The sequence below is a fragment of the Monodelphis domestica genome, chromosome 6, assembly GCF_027887165.1.
Source record: "Monodelphis domestica isolate mMonDom1 chromosome 6, mMonDom1.pri, whole genome shotgun sequence".
NCBI lineage: Eukaryota > Metazoa > Chordata > Mammalia > Didelphimorphia > Didelphidae > Monodelphis > Monodelphis domestica.
Window position 1 is genome coordinate 106,009,963 of NC_077232.1, and position 21,491 is coordinate 106,031,453.

At 35.4% G+C, this 21,491-nt stretch overlaps 1 protein-coding gene across 1 annotated transcript in view; it reads right to left on the reverse strand.

Annotated features, from left to right (window-relative positions):
* ADGRA3 (adhesion G protein-coupled receptor A3) overlaps nucleotides 1–21,491 on the reverse strand; it is a 163,271-nt gene that overhangs the window by 71,149 nt on the left and 70,631 nt on the right. Inside the window, exons 5-8 of the mRNA XM_001368101.4 lie at nucleotides 18,869–18,940; nucleotides 16,352–16,512; nucleotides 15,415–15,628; nucleotides 7,482–7,646 (exon numbers count right to left, since the gene is read on the reverse strand). Coding sequence (XP_001368138.1) covers nucleotides 7,482–7,646; nucleotides 15,415–15,628; nucleotides 16,352–16,512; nucleotides 18,869–18,940 — 612 coding nt within the window. The remainder of the gene's footprint in view (nucleotides 1–7,481; nucleotides 7,647–15,414; nucleotides 15,629–16,351; nucleotides 16,513–18,868; nucleotides 18,941–21,491) is intronic.

Below are 21,491 nucleotides of genomic sequence, written 5' to 3' on the forward strand. Positions count from 1 at the left end.
GAAAGCTAAAATAACCTATTCAAAGCCATATAGAACTTGTACTTTTTAAAAATAATTTTAGTTTACAGGGTGTTTTCACAGAGATCATTTCATTTTATCATTATGACAATCCATTCTCGTTGACAGATTCTATTAACGTCATCCTTATTTTAGATAAGGAATTGGAGGTTCAGAAAAATCAATTGACTGGCCTAAAATAACATAGCAAACTTACTGAAGAAAAGAGGCTCAAAATCAGGTCTTCTGACTCCAAGTCCAATACTCATTCCAGGATTCTAGTGCTCCACACCTAATAAATCTGATTCTTTGGAATAACTTTCAAAGCAAAAAAACTCTCAGGTACAATTTGATTGGTACCTTTCTCACTGATCCTAAAATTATTTCATTACCAACTCAGATCATCTTTCATCTCATACATAAGAGTGGAATTTTTAGATTCAAACATCATCACTTAGGATGGAGTTCCAATTTTGGATTACTTTTTGTATCAAAAAAAGTGTCTCAAATCTACTTCTCTCAGCTGTCAAGAGAATATTTCCCAAGCTCTTTCTCTCTTAATTACTAGGGGGAAAAACTACCAGGAGCAAACAAAGACAAAGAAACCATCTACTTTCATACTCTTCTGCTATCAAATCCCTCACTTCATCTGCTACAAATTTAGGAAGAGAAAAAGAGGACAGAATCTATTATTCCAAGTTAATCATGCTCAAAGCACAAGGTTTTACCTATCAATTACCATTATTCATCAACTAATAGAAGGAAACTTTCCCATTTACTCTCAAAAAAAAAATTGTCCTTCACCAAAACATAATATTTTTAAATGAATTTGTTTAAATGTTCATTAAATTAATTCAAATACCCATGAGAAAGTTATAGTAGCCATATGCAACTTCTAAAACTGCTTCAGAGTGTATTTTAATAAAATTCCAAGATTTTGAAAAGTTTTTTTTGTATGAGAAACAACTTCAAGGAAGAAGGTTGCTAACTCCTAAATCCAGAGAATGAACTGTTGCAGAAAGATGCCAGAAAACCTACCTTACATCAAGATCAAGAATGAACCTTGGGGTGTGGTTGCTTGAACTGAAGGTTGATTGAATTTATTTTGAATGTACACTATTCTGCCAAAGGGGACTGCCCCCCAATTGGCTTTTGTCAATGTGCCCAGCAAAACATTGGTTTTGTTGTCTCTCTCTATCTCTCCTATTTTTCCTTTATCTCTAACTATTGTAATTTCATAGCTAGTATGCTAACAAGACCCATGGGAGAGGTTAGCCTTCCTTGGGCCTCAGGGGGATTGTGAATTTCAAAACTACTCAACCCTGTTCAAACCATTCTTTAGAGGATGGGATTTAGCTATTTCCTGATCAATAACAATAGAGATACTTGGAATGACAGAATCAGGTCTTGGAAACTACAATCTCCACCCTACTCAAGGTAACAGGATTTAGAAAGAGCTGCAGCAAAGCTCAAGATTTAATTATTTGAGAATTATTTGAGAATTTGACCTTCAACAGACATGTGCAAAGGGGACAGACCTCTGGGCGGTCCTGGGTTAAGCTAGAGTCATCATTGGCACAGGTGAGATACAGGAAGTGAGGTAGAGGAGAGCTGAGGAGGCTGGGATTGCCTGTGTGGAGAAAGAGTGTGGTGGTTGGAGCCTGGTGCTTGGAGTGGAGGCCCTCAGACTGTTTCTCCATTTTGGTCACGTGAGTGATAGGGACTGATCTCTTTTCTTTGCCTCAGCTATCCAAGGCCTTGGGCCTTTGGCCCAGCCTAAGCAGAGTGGGTATTTAAGCCCTATTCCCTTCCCCCCCCCCCAATACCTTTCTTCCTCCTGTTAGTAATTAAAAAAAAAAACTCCATAAAAGGTTGACTGCTGACTTGAGTTTTCATTTAGGAATTGCATAGCTGAATTCCTTGGCGACCTTAAATTAATATATATCAGTCTTTTAAAGTGATTTCCATATCACATTGTGGCTGACCACACAGGAGTCTAAAGAATTCTCTCAATAAACTTCTGAATTTTCTTGCCTTTTTACTCTACTTTCTCACAACTCAGTCCTTTTTAACAGCTAACTCGGCTTAAAGACACAGCTGCTAGAACAAGTGAGTATAAAAAACTTCTTCTCTCTTCTCTTTTCTCCTTAAGTTAAATTGGAATCGGCAGTTTTTCTTTTTCTTCCCTTTAATCTTAAGGGGCAGCTGGGTGGCTCAGTGGATTGAGAGCCAGGCATAGAGACAGAAGGTCCTAGGTTCAAATCTGACCTCAGATACTTCCCAGCTGTGTGACTCTGATAGTTAGATAGAAAACAGCTGTTTTAAATCTCAGCAACAGGACCCTAAAGTCCTGGCTGGGAGAGCTGTTTCTAAATATACTTTCCCTTAAGGAACAACTTCCTAGATTAGAAAAAAATAAAATAAAATAAAACCCTGTGGAAATTTTTTGCTTTGCCCTATTCCCCACGTGTTTTGTGAAGACTGTTAGAGAAATAATTACAAAAAAAAAAAATATATATATATATATATATATACATATATATACACATATATATATACACATATATATATATATAAATGAATACTACATTCTTTGACATTTATATTGCAGTTGAAGAATTAGGGGCATTGAGGAATGCAGGATACCTCCAATTTTTTATATTAATATGTACTATCATTTTTGTACTCCTCAATACTGTATTTAGAGATGCTAAAATAAAAAAATTGAGGATAAAATGCAAGCCCAATTAGAAGATCTAAAATGTTTCTTACAGGATCAATTGGCAAACACCCACTCTACCGGAAACAGACCTGTTTCTGAACCTTTGAATGAGGAAATTTCCTTCCCTGAAATAGAGATGGAAAAAACCTTCCCTATAGCTCAGTTAACAGACTGCTTCTCTCGTATAGTGCAAATCTTGACTGAATTTAATCCCCAAAACCCTTCCCCTGCAATCCCAGTTTCTCATGTTCCCTCTCCTACAGAAAACCAAATTCCAGCCAAAAGGGAATCTTGTCATCCTAGAAAAACCTGTCCTTGTCAAACTGACCCACAGGTACAAAACTCAACTAGAGGCCTGTTTCCTCTAAGAGAAGTACCTGAAATAGGACGGAATGGATATGTGGTGACTTTAAGACACAGTGTACCGTTTACTCCCCAAGAAATAAATGAATTTACACGAAATATCCCCACATATGAACGAGATCCCTTTCTAGTAACAAAAAAGATGGGAGACATATTTTTTCAGTATAATCCATCTTATGAGGTCGTTGAGAACTTGCTACAGGCTTTTTTAACTAAACATGAAAAAAATAATTGCTCATGCCAAGAAAACCCGGGGGCGTAATGTAGCACACTGGCCACCTCAGGATCCCGAATGGGACTATAACAATCCTGAGGATTATCTACAACTATACCGTTGTAGAGAGGCCATCCTTACGGCAATGAAGGAATGTGCAGACAGTACAGATAAGTAGATGGAACTTGAAAAAATTAAGCAAAAGGAGGAAAAAACACCCTCCAGATTCATGGATAGAATAATCGAGTTTGGGGACAGATACTTAGATTGGGACCTAACTAAAGAGAGTAGCTTAAGACAAGTTAGAAGGATCTTTGTCAATTAACTCTTGCAAAGCAATTAAGAATTATTTTAGAACACAATGCCCAAGATATGGACCTTGAAGAATTGCGAAAAACAGCTATATATGTTTTAAAGGGAAACAAAGAAAAGAAGGAAGAAAATAATGATGACATGGAGGAAATGAAGGAAAAAATGAGATGTGTAATAGATAGGATAACTAAATTAGAAAGTGGGCATGAAAATGAACCAACGACACTTGCCCCTCTACAGAAATCTAATTATCAATCCATTACCTGCCACTTCTGTGGGAAGAAAGGCCACAATACAGTACAGTGTAGAGCTTTTCTTAAGATTATTGGAAGGAATACTCAGTTTAATAACAACTACAGAAGTGATAATTATAGAAATAAATATAATTATGACAATGAAAACCACAACTTTAGGAATGATGACTATAGGAATGGATATTGGGAAAATGATAACTCAAATGAAATAACTCCACAACAAAATATAAAAAATGGTGCTCGTCCAAAAAATACTCGAGGAGTGAATGCCCCTCAGGGGGGTGCCCTTCAGGGGGGTGCCCAAGGAACTTCCCAAACACAATGAAGGTGTCCCGGGAGGCTGGGGCACAGGAATCAGAGGATACAACCTTTGATTTTCCGGACCCTGATGTCCTACTACCCGTTGTCCCTATCCACTACCCCCCCCAAACTAATGAACCCCATGTTACTTTAAAGGTGGGTAACACCTATTATGATTGTCTATTAGACACTGGAGCTTCCTGGTCTGTATTAAAGAGAACACCTGATTTACAATGTTATTCTGTTGGCTCAGAGAATGTAATGGGAGTATCAGGAATAACCCAAAGAGTTAAAAGACTTCCTTCTAGAATGGTGTCTGTAGGACCCCTAGAGGTACAACATTCCTTCCTTTTGATGCCTGACTCCCCTTTAAATTTGCTGGGGAGGGACCTTCTATGCAAACTCAGAGCCACAATAACCTGCTCCCCAAATGGTTCCTTATCATTGGAAGTACCAGAGGAATCTTTAAATTTACTCCCTGTAATTCTATCAGAGTCAGGAGAAAAAAGAGCATCCCACGTTTGCAATACCTGAAGATATACCGGAGTCTCTTTGGGCCACATCTTCTTCCGATGTAGGCTTACTTAAGTTGGCTGTTCCTGTGCAGATAAAAACTAAATCTATCCCACCTCCTTCCATTCCTCAGTATCCCCTCTCAAAAGAGGCAATTGAGGGAATTACCCCAGTAATTAACTCATTAATTGCACAGGGAATAATAATCCCTTATAAATCTGAATACAACATGCCCATCCTGCCAATTAAAAAACCAAAAAGAGGGCCTGATGGCAAACACCTCTATAGATTCGTGCAGGATTTGAGAGCTGTGAACAATCACGTTAGAAAGAGACACTCCGTAGTTTCCAATATCAATACTATTATTTCTTCTATTCCTAGCACAGCTATCTACTTTACAGTAGTGGACTTGTGCTCAGCCTTCTTTTCCATACCCATACATGAGAACTCGAGACATATCTTTGCTTTCACCTGGCAGGGTCTTCAATACTGCTGGAGTCGTCTGCCACAAGGTTTCATAGACAGCCCGAGCTTATTTGAGCAAATTTTGAGCCAAGATACAGATAATATAAAATTTAAAAACAGCAAATTAATCAAGTATGTAGATGACCTACTCTTGGCCTCAATAGATGCAGAAACATGCCAGGAAGATAGCAAGCACCTTCTTTTGGAATTGCACAAAAGAGGTCATAAGATCTCGAAGGATAAGGTTCAGTGGTGTCTCCCTAAAGTAGAATATTTGGGGTTCATCCTGTCTGTAGGTGTCCCCTTGATTTCTCCCAAATGAATTGAGAATATTCAAAATTTAAGTGCTCCTACCACTAAGAAACAGTTAAGAGCAATTTTGTGAGCAACAAGGTTTTGTAGACAATGGATTCCTTGCTATGGGGAAATTACTAAACCCCTTATAGCACTAACAAGGGATTCAGTCCCTGAACCCCTCAAATTAAAACCAGAACACCTGTCAGCTCTATCAGATCTAAAAAAGGCTATCCTGTCTGCCTCCACTCTAGGCATCTCAGATTACAACAAGCCATTTACTTTGTATGTACATGAGCAAAGAGGGGTAGCTTCAGGTGTTTTTACTCAGACTTTGGGACCTTCTCAGCGCCCAATTGCCTATTATTCTGGCCAACTGGACCCAGTAGCATCAGGAGCACCACCATGTCTTAGAGGAGTAGCTGCTACTTACTAGTGACAAAAACTGTTGATCTAGTATTGGGATGCCCATTGACAATTATGTGCCCACATGAGGTAGAAGCATTGTTGCTAAGACACAGAACACAGTTAAGAAAAACTGTAGTCTGAAAGAGATTTCATACCCATTTATAAAAGTTGTGCCCAAAAACATTATGACAAGAATACCCAATTTTTCATGTCGTAAAAAAAATAAAATATAGATTTTAAGTTTTTAAATGTTACATTTTAATTTAGTTGTCAGATGAATAAAAATAATATCATATTTATAAAGAATAGCTTTAAAAATGAAGTCTCCTTGGTGCACACTCGAATAAAATGGGCTGAAACTTGTAAATACACACCTTAGCTGAAAGATCTCAGAATAAACAATTTTTAAAGTTGGAAAAGAACACACTGGATTTCTACTTCAATCTCTTCAAATATACATATGAATAAATTAAAACCAAGAAAGGGCCTAGGTAGTGGCTGAATTGGCACTATAAACCAAGCATTCTGAATCTGAATTCAGGGTTCTTTTCACTATCCATCATTTAAAATGCAGTTTAAACAATTTCAACATAATAATAAATAATAAAATGAATAGCATAAATAATAAAATCAACAACAACAAAAATCAGTGCCTACTGTATTGTGAAGCACAGGAAGGTCTTATGGGAGAAAGAAAGTGTGTGATAATTATCTCTGACCCCATGGTGCTTATACTTATCCTTATATACTTATACTTCAGTGACAACACGATGTCTCTCAATCAACAAAAATTCATCAAGCACCTACTACAAGAACTATTCTCTAACTGGAGATAGAATAAATAATTCTTACTCATAGGAAATTGACATTTTAACAGAGGTAGCATAAGCATAAAAGGAAATATAAAGTAATAGGGAGGCTTCCAGTTAAGAAGCTATTCCAAGGTATTATCTAGGTGAAAGGTAATGAGGGCCAGAACCGAAGTTTTATTAGTGTGAGTAAAGGGAAGTGAGTTGTGGAAGTAAAGAAGGTAAAATTTGACAACTGATTGTATGTGTGATGACAGACAGAGGACCAATGACAATGTTGAGACTATAAACTTGTAAATCTAAAAGAAATATAGTATCTGACAGAAATACATAAGTTGAGAAGAAGAAATTTGAAGGAAAAAATGAGACAATTTATCAAACTGGTTTCATCATTATATTAAGAAATTAATATATAATAGGTTTGGGTTTCTTAGGATTTCATTGAATGAGTTCACAAAACACTAAATTGTTCTGATGTACAACACTATCTCCTAAAGTATACTAGTCCTAAAATAAAACCCCAGTCTCTAAGATTATATAACACCATATTTTCCTCTGGCCAAGCAAATTTATTTGTATGTCTAAGTCAATTTTTAACCAGCCTATTACTTCAACAAATCATAATTTCAAAGTCTAATAATCCAATAATAATAAATGAGTGCTTTAATAGAAAATAAATTTATTTAATTCAGCATATTAAAATACTTTATAATTGATATTTAGCAACTTAAAATAATGAAAATAACAGAGAAAGTAACATTAAATTAATTCCTAAGGTGGAGCAGACTAAGAGCAATTCACAATATCTTAATGATTTTAGCATCACTAACCTGAAATCACCTTTATTGTTTATTACTCTCTCTGGAGGACAATACTGGGCAGAACTTTCTAATACCACAATGTCAACAGTTCTGGTATTATTCCCACGTCTGGTTTGCACATGACAGCCCCAGTTTCCAGTGGATCCTGCCTGAATGTTTGAAATAGTTAAGGCACTGTAGAGAGAAATTAAGGACACACAAACACACACATAATCAATCATTAGTTATCTTCAATAGTCACTGAAAAAGTAAATTCTATAAAATACTACATATTGTGCTCAAAAAAGATCAAGGGAAAAAGCTGTCAGGTGTAAAATTAAAAGCAGGAAAATAACTTTTGCTGTAAGATATATTCAAAATGCAATTATATTCAAATAATACATAATATAAAAAAGCCAATATGTTGGAACTAAGAACTTAAAGGATTATTATGAGAGAGCCAAAAGAACCCTCCAACAAGAAACCAAAGATGACTACTCAGTAGTTATACCATTGTAGGCAAGTGATTCATGTTCACTGAGTCTGTTTTCTCATTTGTAAATATAGTATTTCATCATTTAATTCCAACTAAAGCATGCTACCAACTAACTGATACAGTAAATTTTTATTTTAATATTTGGTTTTAAGCAGAAACTATGTCTCCATTTTTTTCTAAAGCATCAGTACTTCTGAATAAAAGTTTTTAAATGTCCTGGGGCTGCTGGGTAACCTATGAAAATTTTTTAAAATTCTATGATGCAAGCTTCAAAAGATACCAACTACTGACATCTAGCACTTCCTAGTGATATACCAAGGAAATATACACAAGTATCACAAGCCAATAAATCCAATAAATGTACTGAAAAAAAGTTTTCTCTATTTACACATGTTTTCTATCAACTGAGCTAATTAGCCAGCTTAAGATGCCTAACAGACCTTCTACTCATACTCTGCATGAAGGATTCAATATTTCCCACTAAGGTGCGCAGGCTGCAACAAGAGGCATACATGTTGCAGAATACTTCACCCAATGAATTATGTAAATAAGAGAAAGAACCAGAATTGATGATTATATCCAGAAAGAGTCAGAAAAGAGTATTCTCCATAAAAGAGAGAGATTAAATTACAGGCTAAGGTCATAAGAAATAAAATAAAAACAATACACACCCAAAAAAAGGAAGAATGGAAAGAAGAAAAGTACTCTGGAGAAGCCAAATGTTTTCCTAAAAATTTTACCAATTCATCTTAAGCAACTAAAAGATATATTTCTTTTTATTTTTCTCAATATATTAATATTTTCTTATCTTTTTTTTTACCCATCACTGTGACTTCCTAATCAACAATGTACATATATACTCAAGCCCTACCTTATAAAAAAGTGAAATAGTCAAGTGAAACAAACATATATTAACAACAATGAAAATTGCCCATTATTGTAACATCACCTATTGAGCAACCCAAACTAAGACTAGAGGGCTGGATCCCACAGGGAACTACAAGAGGTTTAAGGTAATCTACAAAATACAGACTAGAATATAGACCATGAGCCTCCACCACTATTTTAACCTTTAATAATAGCCAATTAGAACAATTATCCCAAAGTAATTTATATCTATAGAAGTATACATGTATGTATACTTTTATACATAGTCACCATTTAGTCAAATAATTCAGAAGGGTAAACTCATTTTCACATTTTTGTAAAAGTTCTTTTTCACTCCCTAAGATGGCAGGTAATGTGATATAAGTTATACACTTGCTATCATGCAATACATGTCATATCTTTCTGGCCAGGGTGCTAATAGAGGGTCTGATCTTGTATCTTATATAAATTATGTTCCCTTTTTGTTAATAATTCCTTCATTAATAGTGCAAAATCATTATAATCAGGGCAAAGATGTCTATAGCCCTCTTCATCTCTTTGATTACATCACTGGGTTTGTCCACAAAGGCTAGAGTTCTTTTCTTTATAGACTCCAAGTCCTCTGGGGTGAAAATCTTTTGTGTGTCTTGACTGGAATATTTATTCTCTGAGACTATAGGTAGATCTTTTAAAGGAAATAGAGTAACCATCCCTCTAGCCTCTTCTTGATGTAACCTGTTTAGATTTTCCTGTGCACCAGTGTTTACATTTTCCCCACACCCATATTCTGTGTTTATAAACTTATCTTTTATATATAGTTTCATTTGATGCAGTTGTTTTTTCATGTCACCATAAGTTTGAGCTCTGAATCCTTTGTTAACCAAAATATAATCACTTTAAACCATTTACCAACGAGAAAGAATGCCAGTCTACACTTATACAAGACACAAAGGCAGATACAAACTATGGGGACATGAGACAGGACAGTTTGCATTGTAATATCCATAAAAGGTTTCATCCATCTAAAATCCAATCCTACATGACAAACATTAGGGAACAAAACAAACATAATGTATGGGATATGCAAAATGCATTCCCACAATACTATCAAAATATTCATTACCATATCCAGACATGTCTACATTTAAGGATAATAAGGTATATCCAAGTGAATTTGAGTTATTTATAATCCATTGTGAATCATTTTTACAAACAATTACTAAAAGGGAAAAACTACAGAAAAATTTCCAATATGGCCACCAATATGGCCACCCATAGCATGTGGCAAAAGGTATTTAATTATTAAAAATCCCTAGCCTCTTAGCTGGAGTCTTAGAATTTTGCTGGCCTCTACCCTTGGAATGTACCATTCTCAGAGTGAAGATGGAATATTCCAACCTTAACTTAACTGATTTCCCTATAGAAATTGTTTTTCCCCCCTATAAATAAAACTTAATTTCTTTAGATTTCTTAAACCTAGCTGGCTCTGCCAACTGTTAAAAGTATATATAATTTAGCATAATTTGGATAGGGGGAAGGAAAGTAATACAGAGGGGAACACATATAAATATTGTATTTATTTAACATAGAAAGGAAGAAGGAAAGGGAAATGGGAAAGTATGAAATCTGACTGCTTTTACCCACTAAATAATCAATATCTGACTCACACTAGACTAAAACCTAAGTTATCTAAAGGCAAGTTCAACAGGGGATCAGTATCTCACAAAGAGTCCCTGGTGAGCCAGAATCAGGAATCCCAGGTATAATATCCAGATGATCCCTTCCAAGTAGATATTCCACTCTTCAATCTCTGTTCAGAAGAAGACTGAATAATGACTCCATACCATAGCCAGACGATATTAAAAAAGCCAGTAACTTGATATATGGGTTTCAAGATGATTCACATATACACCTGTCTCTTCCTTCTCTCATGTCCAGAGAGCTGTTTGGGAAAACTGCCTCTTCCACAGTTTGGAACCCTGACAGCCCTGGGAGAATTCTGAGTCTTGAAGGCTTGTCACTCAAACTCTTTGCACCCTGTAATTACCCTTGCTACAATTTCCATGTTGCAAAAGATACATCACTTATATAGGGAACAAAAACTCATGAAGGAAAGTGAAAAATGGTTTACTTAATCTACATTCGAATTCAGTTCCTTCCATGGTAGTGGACAGCCTTTTTTGTTGATCTTTGTCTAATTATTCCCTGTAAACATAGGTGTCCCTCAAAGTTCTGTCCTGGGCGGCCTTCTTTTCTCCCACTATACTATTTCATTTAGTGAATTTATCAGCTCTCCTGGACTTAATTATCGATATCTTTTGCCAATCTTTCTTGTCAATATCTCAGCAGACCTCCAATCTTACATATCCATCTGCCTTACAGTCATTTCAAACTAACATCCAATAAACATTTTAAACATCCAGTAACATTTGAAACTTAAAATATGTTCAAAACAGAATTTATTATCTTTCCCCCAAATCCTACTCTCCTTCTACCTTTCCTACCACTGTATAGGACAACATAATCCTACTAATCCCTCAGGCCCACAACCTAGAAGTCATCCAGAATTCCTCACTATCTCTCAACTACTGCAACCCACTTCATTTACAAGGTTTTGCCAAGGTCTGATGATTTCATCTTTGTAACATTTCTCAAATACTCTCCCTTCTCTCCTTTAAAACTGCCACCATGATCAGAGAGATGCAAATCAAAACAACTCTGAGGTATCACATCACACCTAGCAGATTGGCTACCATGACAGCAAAGGAAAGTAATGAATGCTGGAGGGGATGTGGCAAAGTAGGGACATTAATTCATTGTTGGTGGAGTTGTGAATTGATCCAGCCATTCTGGAGGGCAATTTGGAACTATGCCCAAAGGGCGCTAAAAGACTGTCTGCCCTTTGATCCAGCCATAGCACTGCTGGGTTTGTACCCCAAAGAGATAATAAGGAAAAAGACTTGTACAAGAATATTCATAGCTGCGCTCTTTGTGGTGGACAAAAATTGGAAAATGAGGGGATGCCCTTCAATTGGGGAATGGCTGAACAAATTGTGGTATATGTTGGTGATGGAATACTATTGTGCTGAAAGGAATAATAAAGTGGAGGAATTCCATGGAGACTGGAACAACCTCCAGGAAGTGATGCAGAGCGAAAGGAGCAGAACCAGGAAAACATTTTACACAGAGACTGAAACACTGTGGTACAATAGAACGTAATGGACTTCTCCATTAATGTCAATATAATGTCCTTGAACATTCTGCAGGGATCTAGAAGAAAAAACACTAGCCACAAGCAGAGGACAAACTATGGGAGTAAAAACAGCGAGGACAAGCGACTGCTTGACTATAGGGGTTGAGGGGACATGACTGAGGAGACTCTAAATGAACACCCTAATGCAAATACCAACAACATGAAAATGGGTTCGAATCAAGGACACATGTGATAACCAGTGGAATCGTGCATCAGCTATGGGAAGGGTGGTGAGAGGGGGGGAGGAAAAGAAAATTATCTTTGTTTCCAATGAATAATATGTGAAAATGACCAAATAAAATGTTTAAAATGTTAAAAAAAAAAACTGCCACCATGAAAGTATAAGCCTTCATTACCTCTCTCATTGTAGAATGCAGGGTACGCCTGTCACAAGTCTCTCTCCATTTCAGTCCATCCTTCATTCAACCACTAATGTGATTTTCCTAAAGTATAGGTCCTACACCAATACTCCCCAACTCAAAAAATTCTAGTTGCTCCCTATTCCCTTTAGGAGTAAATACAAAATGTTCTATTCAGCATTAGAAATCCTTCATAACTTAGAACCATTCTAACTTTACAGCCTTCTTACACCTTACTCCCCAATAAATACTCTTTGATTCACCAACACTAGCATCCTGCTGTTCCACAAAGAAGACACATTCCATCTTTGGGCTCCAGGTATTTTCTCTGATTATCTCCATGCCTGGAATGTTCTCTCTCCTCTGCTCCACACACTGACCTCCCTGTTCCTTCAGGTCCCAACTAAAATCTCAATTGCTATAGATTTTCCCTAGCCCCTCTTAATTTCGGTGCCTTCCTTCTTTTAACTATTTCCTATTTATCTTGTATATAGTTTACTCTGTATAAATTTGTTTGCAAAAAATCTCCCCATTAAACTCTTGAAGGCAGGGACTATCTTTTCCCTCTTTTTGCATCCCCAGGCCTTAGCACAATGTCTGACACACAGTGGGCCTTAATAAATGTTGATTGATTGCTAAAAAGCAAGCAGGCTTTAACAAAGCAACTTTGAATCTGTGGAACTATCCAAGGTCCTGAACTACAAATATATTACCATGTGGATCACATCATAATTAATCAATCTCTGCTTGCCTTAAACCTTATTCTATCAACTGATATCAACTGACTACAACTGGTCTGATATGTTTCTATCTAAAATTATACTTCCAGACTTAAATTAATTTTTTTAAACTAAATTACTCTATTTTTGGACACCTAGCCTTCTTTGTACATCATGTTGAAGAATAAGAGAATGAAAGACTTGAAATTCATGTGAAGAATATCTATATATGTTGTACACAGAAATAAAGTAATAATTGTTACTGTTGCTTATTGCTCGGTATTAAAATCAATTAAATTAATGTCTCCATTTCAGGAGCTTAGAAAGCTAACAAAGCCAAAAGGCCCAATCTATGTTGCAACTATCCAGAAGATTTATCTATGCCAGTTGTAAACCTTAAAATTTCTTAGACTTATGAATGTTGGAAATTTCCCCATTGGGAAATTTCATACTTGAAAAATTTCCTACTGATAGTAAGAACTCTATTGGAATGTGAAACTCCTTGGAATGGGAGGATCCTTCTCCTCCCTACTTAAGACTACTTTAGGACAGAAACCTTTTGCTAAACAATGGAAAGGGCTTTGACCTATGCTTAAGCATAGAAAAGGAAGTTCTTTGAGTCATGATTGATTTTAGAATTGATACAATAGAGATACTTGGAATGACAGAACCAGGTCTTGGAACTTACAATCTCCACCCTACTCAGAGTAACAGGATTTAGGAAGGGCTGCAGCAAAGATCAAGATTTAATTATTTGAGAATATGACCTTCAACAGACATGTGGCAAAGGAAACAGACCTCTGGGCAGTCCTGGGTTAAGCTAGAGCCACCAGTGGCACAGGGGAGACATCGACAGTGATTGGTAGATGTGAGAACTGAGGGGAGGGGACTTAGATGGTTTCCTTAAAGATAGCGGGGTCTGAGGACAGAGGGAGGAGGTTTTGCTCTGAGAGGTTTGGCTCTGAAGGGGTCTGAGAGGAGAGAGGTCCTGGAGGGAGAGCTCCTGGAGAGGTCTGAGAGGAGGGCTTGCTCTGAAGGAGGCTGGAGGTGGAGGCCCCTGAGACTGTTTCTCCATTTTGGTCACGTGAGTGATAGGGGACTGATCTCTTTTCTTTGCCCCAGCTATCTAAGGGCTTGGGCCTTTGGCCCAGCCTAAGCAGAGTGGATATTTAAGCCCTATTCCCTTCTCTCCCCTTTCTCTCTCTCTCTCTCTCTCTCTCTCTCTCTCTCTCTCTCTCTCTCTCTCTCTCTCTCTCTCTCTCTCTCTCTCTCTCTCTCTCTCTCTCTAATACCTTTCTTCCTCCTGTTTGTAATTAAAAACTCCATAAAAGTTTGACTGCTGACTTAAGTTTTCATTTAGGAATTACATAGCTGAATTCCTTGGCGACCTTAAATTAATATATATCAGTCTTTTAAAGTGATTTCCATATCACACAGTATTAAGCCATCTCTATAAAAACAATGCAAAGCTCACCTTCACATACCCGTTCTATATCTCAGCTTTATGGATCCTGGATGAATAATGAATTTAAAGAGATAACTAGTACAGACTACTCTGAGGTCACTGGCACTTGACATTCACCTTACTTATATCTATTCTATATAATATAAATTCATTGAATACTGATATAATTATCCCTTTAGGATACCATATATAGAACCACTAGATTCAAGATAATATTGTATTGTGATTTGCATACATGCACACAAATATGTAACAAGTAATACTGTATGCCTAAACAGAGTATCACTATCTCTATTGAGTTCTTACAGAGGACTTCACATGGTACTCGGAAGAATTAGTTACTATATACTTTTTAAAATATTACAATTAGAATGGGAGAAGACTAGTCAACTCTTAGATAGGTGAATACCCTCATTTCTACATCTCTCATTTCCTAGTTCATCTTAAGAAGTTATATTATCTTCAAGGCTGAATGTTTAAAGTGACAAGTTCCAAAGTTAGGAAATAAAAGATTAGCAACAGGAATTAGATTTAAAAATCAAATGTGAAGTTAAAAGTAATTTCTGGAATAAAAATTTAACTTAGGCAAAAAAAAAAATACAAAACATTTGGAAAATTGTTCCTTTGTGTAAAGCTTTTCAGGAAAGAGATCAAATAAGATGTAACTATGTGACATGAGATGAACAAGTAATGAATACATTTTTAAATTTTTAATTAAGATAAAAATAAAAGTTGAAATTCCAATACTATAAGCCTAAAATATAAATATTATCTATAAAATAATATTTAATTTTTGTTTTTTACCTTGCAATCAATGAGCAGTTGTGAATCATGTTCTTTTCAACTAAGATACCTTGAGATTCATCAGTTTCAACTATTCTTCCATCCTGATACCACAACACCTGCATATCCTGATCAATATAAGAAGCCATGCATTGAAACGGAAGGCTGTCTCCTTCAAATACTACCTGACGACGAGATGGAGTCATGTAGAAAGATGGTAATTCAAGAGGAGGATCTAGAATCATAGAACCACATGAGGGGAAAAATGTAGTAAGCTAAGAGTACTATACATAGAAACTAAAATGAAAAATTACAGAAATACTAAACAAAATCCAACAACTATAAAGAGATTACCAATATAATGAGCATTAGTAAATCCCTTGATGAATAAGCTATACACCTTTCATATGATATATGAAATAGAGTTGAGTAGGTTTCAAAGAAAAACTTGTTCCATCCTGAGCTGTCACCTATACTAGAGTTGACTCCAAAGTAAGTAATCACGTAAGGAGACCATTAAAGTTCCCTCTCTACTGAACTAAAGTATTGTTCTACCAACCACATTTTAATTAATACATAGAGAAATTAAATAATTAGATGATGTGAAAGTTACAATCTGTTTTATTTTAAAATTGCATTACTATTCATTAGTCATTATTGTTAACTGATAGAAAACCTTGGATAACACTATAATTTTAAATTAGCTTTCACAAAATAAGAAACTATTTAAATGCAAGTCGATTAAAATTTGAGTGCAAAGCTCCTTAAAGGCAAAATATGCTTATGGAATATTTCTAGTTTAAGAACTTTAATTGATGGCAGGATGAATTTTGTTGTTTTTAAGTACTACTAGGAAAGCTCATACAGAGAAACAGTATACAAAATGTCCAGAATAACATCAGATAGAAAGCCAAAATATGATAAGACTTTAAAAATGTTTATCTTCTTTCCCTCTTACCACAAGTCAATAGCTCCTGCTTAACACCAGTAACTGGTTGAGCCTGAAGTGATTTAGGGTAAGCACATCTGGTTTCACGTACAGTGATATTTCTCTCTTTCACCCATCGATGCATCCACAATATATTGCAATCACACAAAAGGTATTCAGTTTGAAATTCTCTATAATATGTAAGATAAGTCATAGTTACTTATAATTATCCAAGTTTATTTTGACATTACGAGATTATTATTTGTTCTTTATCTCTCACAGAGGCCTTCCTAAGGCTTGACTACTTGTCCTTCAGAAGTCTTTAAAGACCTTATCAATTATTTTGACCTTACTGTTACATTCTATCTATTTATATAGACCAGCACCTAGCATGGTTCTTTTTTGCTTTATTAGTCTGAGTTTTTCTAATATTGAACCAGTCTCCCAAGCCTCATATAAACGCTACACTTAGTCACATAATGAATCATTATTGTAATGTATTGCTATACTCTAATAGTTAATATTCAAAATGTTTACATCTATGCTTATGAGAAATTCACTTTATTTTTTTAGTGTTTTACTAAATGTGAAAAGCAACATATTTAGTTCCTAAAAGATATTATACAATGATATATATTTCTCTATATTTATGAATAATCTACATAATAAAGAGTTATTTATTTTTATGAATTTTGAAAGAATTTAGCCATGAATCCCTGAGTCAAGTGTCCTTTTCTTAGGGTAAATCTTTAATGGCCTATCATTTCTTATTCTCATAAGAGATAATTAAAATGAATAGTTTTGGTTGCATCATTTTTCTTAATTTATACAAAAGGTACCAAGTCAGTCACAGTCAAAAGACATAGGTTTAAGTTAGTTTCTAGTACATACTGGCTCTGTGACTATAAGAAAGACATTTACTCTTAAGTTGTCTAGAGCACTAAGAAGTTAAGTTACTATATAGTTATTGATCTATATCTGCCAAGGGAATTTTCTCTCGGAAAGTTTGTTATGCCAACAAAATCACAAGTTCCATGAGGGGGGGCAAAGGGAACAGGGTTATTTCCTTTAAATTAGAACTTTTTTGAAGCTCTACACAGCATTCCCTAAATTCAGAATTTATTTTCTCTTTGTTGTGAACAACTGTTCATTTGACTGCTCTTTTTTTTGTCTTCCTTTTTTGGGATAAATTTAATATGATTTTATCAATTTATTATCTTTTTTTTAAAAAGCTCCCTTTTTGGTTTTTTGAAATTATCTTCCATTTTCTGTTCTATTTATCCATAAATGCTGCCCAAGTTTCTAAGAATGATTACTGGTTTAAGTGGAAAATTAACCCCTTTCACATTTCCCATGAACATAAATTAGAGAGCTGAAATTACATAAGGAAGATACCTTCTTTATAGTGAGAACAGCAGAGACAATGTCATAATTTTCTTTAAAAGCTAGTTATTAGCATTTCCTTATTGAAACTCACTATAGGAAAAAGGCTTCTTACTTATTACATGTTCCATCCATGATAACAAGAAGTTGTTTGAATAACCAACTAGCTCTATAAGCTAAAATTAAAATATATTTTTAAAGACTAAATGTTTTATGGGGGATTTTTTTTTAAAGCAACATCAATGCATACTGAATACAATAGAAAATTAGTACAATTCTTTGTAGTATAGATTTCATAAGGGGGTAGAATCTATTAACTGTGGTTTTCATGCTTGTTTTTAAACTATAAGAAAAAAAGTTACCCAGCTTCAGGCTAAGTTAATCATGTTTTGGGGAGAAAAACACACACACACACACACACACACACACACACACACACACACACCAATTATGTCATACACTAGCTCCAGAGAACTATTGTTGCACCTGTACAAATATGAGCTAATGCTGAAACTATATTTAAAAAGCATTCTAAAAATGCCTTGTGGAGTTAATTATTCAGTTTAGAATAAATAAAATTAAATTTCAAAAACATAAAATATCCTTGAAAAACTGGTACTTTGAAATTAAAAGTTTGCTGTTAGAAGAGTAAATAAAACAAAACAAAAAAAAACATCTTTTTTTTAAAGAAGGTCAAAGAGAGTATTACCAAAAGAGATAAAAAATATAATGGTTTACATAGAATTTAGAAAATAATATTTTTCTCAATTTAAAATTATTTTTTAAAATGGACTCATTTATAGGGTGAGTGTTTCATTTGTAGATGAGAAAGAAATATTCTACGATGGATTTAAAAAATGGCTGAGATTTTTTCTCATGAAAAATTTCAACATTACAAATGGGCAGCTAGATGGCACAGTGGATGGAATACCAGACCTGGAGAATTAGGAAGATTTCAGTTCAAATGTGACCTCTGGTACTTACTATATGTGTGATGCTGATCAAGTCACTTAACCCTATTTACTTGTTTTCCCATCTGTAAAATGAGCTGGTACAGGAAATAGCAAAAGCCTAGTATCTTTATCAAGAAAATTAAGAGACACAACTGAAGAGACTGAACAGTCTAATTTTTAATTTAATGAATAAAAAACAAAATTTACTCACAAAGACCTTAAGGAACCAAGGTAATCAAAAGTTCCTTGTGCTAATGAAGAAAACAAATTTCCTGAAAGATTTCTGCAAGAAAAAAAGGAAATTTTATTTCATTTCACTTCAAAAACAGTACTTAATATCATGCCATTGGTTCCAGAACTTTCAATTCACAAAGAGCATCTTAAAATTGCAAATTATATAATCCGTACATTATCAGGAGCAGTATGCTAAAAAAGCAAAATGTATTTATGACCAAATAACCTGAATTTAAGCTAGGTACTTTCCATTTACTACCTGTATATAACCTTGAAAAAGTCACAAACTCTCAAAGCTTCAGTTACCTTATCTATGTGGTGCAGTAGATAGAGAATCAGGCCTAAAGTCAAGAAAATTCATATTCCTGAGTTCAAATCTAACCTCAAAAAATTACTAGCTGTGGGATCCTGGGTAAGTCATATAATCTTGTTTGTCTTGGTTTCCTCATCTGTAAAATGAACATGAAAAGGAAAAAGGCAACCCACTCCTATACCTCTGCCAAGAAAATCTCAAATAAGGTAACAAAGAGTCAGACCCAGCTAAAACAACAACCCCCCCCTCAAAAAAAAAAAGAGGTGATTAGCCTAGATGACTTTTTAGATCCCTTTACATTTCTAACTTAAATATCCTCAAAGCTTTATAAAAACTATGTCTCTAATTATTTTAGAAGAGATGCTTTCAAATGATCTATGTATCAACCAACTGCCTCTGAATTATTTCATATGCCTGTAAAATGGAATTCTTCATTTCTTTTTTAATTTAATGGGGGACCTGGATGTCCTCTTACCATTGAGATGTATAGCCCACAGTGACAAGGAGGAGAAACCATAGAGACAGGAAGGAGGAACCAGAGACAGGACATGAGGTAGGAAAAGGTTATAAAAGGAGTCAGTGGCTGACAGCTGGGGATCAGTTGCTGACAATTATGGCTGGCAGTTATGGGGAAGTTGGCTGCTAGGCATGAGTTGGTCTTTGGTTGCCTGTGGTGTGGGTTGATGATTAGTTGGTAGTTGTAAGATATACATACATATATATGGAGAGAGAGAGAGGGGGGGGGGGGGGGGGAGAGAGAAAGAGAGAGAGGGAAAGAGAGAAAGAGAGAGAAATTCTGACTGGTGAGCTGAGCTTAAGGGTGATCAGCTGGACTTCTAGGATAACTAGTATAAACAGTAGGAAATTTTCTTTCTCTACCTATTTCCTATATTTCTCTCCTTTACTACATTCATCTTACTATATTCTTTTACTATCTCTATTTTAATTAAACTAAATTGTTAATTGCTAAAAGCCGCTAGAAGTTTTCTTTTCTCTGGCTTAAAGGGACAATATTAATTTACAACTCTACTATATTCTCATTAAAACTTAAATTATTAAAAAGCTGCTCTCTTATTTTCTCAAAACTCCAAATTTAACCCTTACATTTAATTGGAAAGCCAGGTAGGAGATGAATCCTCAAGCTTCTGATGATTTTACTTACTTTTTACTGAAATTATCCCTAAGTTCAAATTGTCATGCTGTTTTTTGTCTATCTAATATGGCTTATTATCCAACAGAATATTACACAGTGCTTCATATAGCACTGTTCCTAGCCATAATTACAGTGTTAGGAGGCTTCACATTTTGCCTATTCCTCCTCAAGAAGGAAAAGAATAATGGTTTTGCTGAACTAAAAGTTCAACTTGAAGAAAAACTAAAAACTAACTCAAGTGACCTTGAAAAGAAGCTGGAGGAGTCTGGGGGATCTTCAGGAAAATAATTCGAGTGACCTTAAGAAGCTGGAGGAAATTTTAGGGGATCTCAGGGCTTATATAGGAAGCATTGAGAATGGCTTGAAAAATCCCCAGAGTAATAAGAGAGATTTATCTCTCAACACTACCTCATCCTTAGAGCCAACTCAGTCTCTGTCCAGTCCTATTCCACCCAATTCTGCTCATATTAAAACCACTGCAATTACTCCTGATCCTGTTCTATTTCTAAATCTACCCAAACTCCTCCCACTTGACATATTTCCCTACCTACATCCATTACCTGATCTATAGCAACTCAAACAAAAAAACAGGAGGCAGTGTAAGAATTAAATAATATTTCTACCCAGATACATATTTTATAAAGTTTAGTGGAAGGGTAGACAATTATTCCTCTAAGTAACCTGACCGAGTGGTGCCTAGCCTGCATGTCTCCTCCTCTTTCCCTCTACCTGCCTACTCTACATCCTGACTTCCTTCTCATCCTCAGTTCTCCCCTTTTTCTCTCTCAATTCTCCCTCTAAGAAGTCCCAAACTTTGACCTTTATTGACGCACATCACATTGACCAATGCAAAACCTGAAGCAACTGCAGTATGTCAGGAATGTTTGAGACAGGTAAAACTTCTCAGGAAGGGGAGGGGATAAAACTTTCTTGACACAGCATAAACCAAAAATAATTCAGTTACATGCCGATTCCCCTTAAAAGAAGTACTCATCTTTAATAAGAGTAGAGATGTAATTTCACTGAAGCTTCATACACCACTCACCCCCCAAGATATTGAGAGATTCAAGCAAAATAGCCCTTCTTTTGAGGATGATCCAACTGTGACTATTAAAAAGCTAGAGAGCATTTATC